At 32.6% G+C, this 1,307-nt stretch overlaps 1 protein-coding gene across 1 annotated transcript in view; it reads right to left on the reverse strand.

Moving 5' to 3' along the window:
• LOC106468443 (myosin heavy chain, non-muscle-like) overlaps positions 1-1,307 on the reverse strand; it is a gene marked incomplete at its 5' end in the record, with an annotated part of 51,880 nt that overhangs the window by 30,392 nt on the left and 20,181 nt on the right. Inside the window, 2 exons of the mRNA XM_022396778.1 lie at positions 16-24; positions 588-802. Coding sequence (XP_022252486.1) covers positions 16-24; positions 588-802 — 224 coding nt within the window. The remainder of the gene's footprint in view (positions 1-15; positions 25-587; positions 803-1,307) is intronic.

Raw genomic sequence — 1,307 nt, forward strand, 5'->3', positions numbered from 1 at the left:
TAATTAATCTCAAGCAAACTCTACCTAAAGAAACAAAAACATGACATCCTAGTGTTAGAATATAATTGATTTTGTGTACTGAGAGTACATTTTCTATCTCATTTTAGTTGAATCACCAAAGAATAATAAGAATTTAACATGTCTTATATCATGTAAAGCAGTAGTTTCCAATCTTCATCACTCCCCAGACATTACCTGTAGGTATATACTATAGTAGATGATGTATAGAGATTCACGTTTCTAAAAATGAGTTTTAAAGAACTTAGAAATTTATTTTAAAATGAACTATACACATTTATAACTATCATTATTATATAGTTTTTCTTCACACTAAGTGTTTGAACAGACCGACACTTGTCTGCTGACCAGCAGATGGGAATTACTGATGTAAATTCAAGACAATAGGATAAAACTAACACCAAGGGTGTGTGTTTACTTTGAGAGGTAACTCTTCTATTAAAGATAATTTAATTATAATACTAGAAAAATTCATTCATGGTAAATTCCAGCAAAATAATAGTAACACCTGTTTTGTTTTTCATATAAAGTAACACATAATTTTATCTGCTACAGTTGTGGTAAATTACCTGTTCCTTTGTCTGAGCTTTGTTGACGTAATCTCTTCCGACTTTGAGACGTGGTCTGAGGAAAGCCTTCGTCATCTCAGTAACACTGAGGCCAAGCAGGTGGCTTATCTTCTGAGCTACAGTGTTGTCAGGAAGAGTAGCTTGGTCTGAATTTCTCTCTTGTTTGAACTTCATGTTGCCAAACAAAATAACAGCGGACACCAGTCGGAACACACCTACATCAATGACGAATCAGCTATGATGTATGAAACTTTATAAATAAAAAATATTACAGATATTTAAAAGAATGAGAATTAAACGCTTTCATGAACATGTTCTCTTAAATAATGAGTTCAAACAAAAATGTCAAACTTAGAAAAACAGATAGTTATATAATAAAAGCTTGATTTTCATGCTTGTTTGAAACAACAACAACTGTCCCTATTCATATGGCTTTTTTTTTCCTTGCAACTTTAATCAGAACTCTAACTCCACATGGTTTTTATTATAGGAACGTCCATGTGAACAGTGGTTACATTTGCTGAAGATTATAACAACACGTAACTTTCAGCAGAAACCAACAGTGGTTACATTTGCTGAAGATTATAACAACACGTAACTTTCAGCAGAAACCAACAGTGGTTACATTTGCTGAAGATTATAACAACACGTAACTTTCAGCAGAAACCAACAGTGGTTACATTTGCTGAAGATTATAACAACACGTAACTTTCAGCAGAA

Source organism: Limulus polyphemus, unplaced genomic scaffold (assembly GCF_000517525.1).
Source record: "Limulus polyphemus unplaced genomic scaffold, Limulus_polyphemus-2.1.2 Scaffold3009, whole genome shotgun sequence".
Lineage (NCBI taxonomy): Eukaryota > Metazoa > Arthropoda > Merostomata > Xiphosura > Limulidae > Limulus > Limulus polyphemus.